A 2,593-nucleotide genomic window follows, 5' to 3' on the forward strand; every position below is an offset into this window, starting at 1 on the left:
CAGAGTGCACCCAGGCGCAGCTGCGAACCGCCCTGCCGCGCTCCCCCCGCGCTGCTTACGCGTCCCCAAGGCCCGAGGCGGCTGTTCCGAACCACCAGACGCGCCCGTGCTGCTTCCTTCTGGAATTCTGCGCATCCCACTTCCTCCACACGCTCACCCGTTTCTGTCCCATTCCCAAACCACCAACTCCGCTGTCACTGCGCGCACACGGTCACTTCCCTACCAAGATTTTAATCTGGCTGCGGCAGAGACGCCTGAGCCAGCTCCGAAGGCAGCAAACGACGCCAGCACCCCTGTTGCCACCTTTGCTCCGTCAGCACCCCATGTTGTTATTTCACTGAGGTTTTTTTCTTTTTGTTTTTCCATCTCTGCAGCCCATTATCTCCGTGGGTTTTGTTATGCAGCTACTGCTCACCACAGACGTTCCAGCTAGGGAAAAGCCGGCCCCACATCAGCCCCGGTGAGCTGGAACAGGGGCTGCTTCTCGGCTCCCAGTAACCGTAGCTGACAAAGTGTTCTGGGAAGTGAAGCCAACTGCCGGACCAAGGCACTGCTTGGCTTTAGAGGGAGACTGCTCTAGCCCAACAACCGGGGAAACACTTTCTCTTTCCTGCCAGCTCCCAGAACGAGATGCTGTGGGGAGCGCCCGGGCAGCACTTACCCTGGCATTGTAAGCATCCAGCTGTGCATCTAGTTCTTCTGCGGAGAGCTGCTGTTTGGAAGTTCTTCCAGCTCCTCTGCCTCTCCCTCTGTTCCCGCCACGAGTACCTCGCCTGTTGCCTCCTCCACCACCAAATCCTCCTGAGCCACCGCGGTTTCTGGTCATGCCACCTCTGTTTACACTGTGATTTTTAAAAAGCAGCCATTTTAGTGTATCCCGTTAGCCCAAGCAGGCACGCAGAAGTTTGTCAAATGGGAGACGGATCCACGCTTCCTACAGAGAGGCGCCAGGCACGTTCCCGCCCGGTGCTGACTGGGCAGAGCGACTCCCGCGGCCGCACGGATCTCACCTCTGTGCTGGTCTCCTCTGTGTGTCGATCTGTGACGTGACCAGCTGAATGTTCATGGGGCGCCCTGGAGGAAGAGCAGCCCGTGAGTCCGTGTGCGGGACACGGGCACGCAGGCTGCTGCGGCCAGCCAGTGAAATACACTACAGAGGCGGCCAGGGAGACTCACCGTCCAAGGGGACTCCGTTGTACTGCTTCATCGCTTTCAGAGCATCTGCCTTCCTTTCAAAATGCACGTCCGCTGTCCCTAGACTGCGGCCAGATCTGTCATAGTGCACAGCTGCCTTCTTCAAGGTCCCAAACTCTGCAAAGAGTTCCTGAGAAAGAGAGGGAGAAGAGCGCACGCGTCCGTCAGTGCTGCAAATACCGCACAGCCAAGGGACAGCGCTGGCAGTTCCCCAGACACAACCGCCCCCCGCAATCGCAGGCACTTTTCAAAACATCATTGGCAACTTGGAAAAAGCATCGACAAGAGAGGGGAGCACAAGCCCATCAGAAGGATTTCAGAAAGTCGCCACAGGTGGTAAAAACAGGCAGGACTTCATATTCATAGGGCGCACATTAGCAGCCAGTGAAGCAGGCTCCAGGGACACTGCGGGTCTTTTTGTTGAGGCTGAGTCAATGGGGTGACTATTTAAAAATAATCCAGACCCTAATCCATTTCATAGAGGAAGGATGATCCTGTATGAACACAGGGATTCACGAGATGATCGCACTGTCATTGTGCTGAGCTTTCCCCCCACCCCCTCTTAAATCCTTACTAGATCGGGTGCAATTTAAAGCACAGCCCGTTAGGAACTAAAGCCCCAAAACAGATGAGGGAAGTCCTCTGCTGAAGTCCGTCACTTGCTGTCACAAAGGATGGAAATGAAGAGCCAGCAACGGAGCCACCAATTTTGTTTCTCAGGTGCCACATTTAGGAAGTCAACAAGGACACCTCACTGTCGCGAGTTTCTGCCATACCCCATGCCTCAAAAGCTCCACGGCTACATCAGAGCTGCCAGGCACCCAGGGGGACAGGCCCCCTCCCACAGCGCCGGCCGAAAAGCCGGACGGCCACGCAGCTGCCTCTGCGAGTCACTGCCCAGGCCCCCGGCGGAGCACTGTACGCGCTTCAGGCAGGGCTGCAGCCCAGCTCCTCCCTTGTACCCATTCACCGGCAGTGAACGTTACAGGGCGCTCGACAGGAGCTTTCTAGAAGAGCGCAACGCAGGTGAGGCAGCACTCGGCCACCTCTCCAGAGCCAGCTTCTGCGCTCGGCCACCTCTCCAGAGCCAGCTTCTCCTTGCACTGCAGGGAGCGCGGGTTCCTCCTGAGCAGCAGCGAACACTCAGGGAGCGACGCCCCTCCGGGAGCACAGCACGTTCGAGGCTCCTTCCCACCGCTTGCTCCTGCGCTGCGCCGTACCACGTTAATGATGCGATTAGCATAGAAACAAAGAAAGCAAGCACCACATCTGAGGCAGCGCTAAATTATGGGACGGAGAGTTACAAATAGGTGCAAACCATTAAGTCAGCTTTGCTGCTAAATAAGCCAGAGGTGGAAGTTCATCCACGCCTCAGCCCAAGCCAGCGGCAGAAAAGGGG

At 57.0% G+C, this 2,593-nt stretch overlaps 1 protein-coding gene across 1 annotated transcript in view; it reads right to left on the reverse strand.

Moving 5' to 3' along the window:
• Nucleotides 1–2,593, reverse strand: part of ALYREF (Aly/REF export factor) — a 9,938-nt gene that overhangs the window by 350 nt on the left and 6,995 nt on the right. The window contains exons 3-5 of the mRNA XM_035900058.1: nucleotides 1,177–1,437; nucleotides 1,011–1,074; nucleotides 662–842 (exon numbers count right to left, since the gene is read on the reverse strand). Coding sequence (XP_035755951.1) covers nucleotides 662–842; nucleotides 1,011–1,074; nucleotides 1,177–1,437 — 506 coding nt within the window. The remainder of the gene's footprint in view (nucleotides 1–661; nucleotides 843–1,010; nucleotides 1,075–1,176; nucleotides 1,438–2,593) is intronic.

Source organism: Egretta garzetta, unplaced genomic scaffold, assembly GCF_000687185.1.
Source record: "Egretta garzetta isolate BGI_Z169 unplaced genomic scaffold, ASM68718v1 scaffold381, whole genome shotgun sequence".
In the NCBI taxonomy this organism is placed as follows: domain Eukaryota; kingdom Metazoa; phylum Chordata; class Aves; order Pelecaniformes; family Ardeidae; genus Egretta; species Egretta garzetta.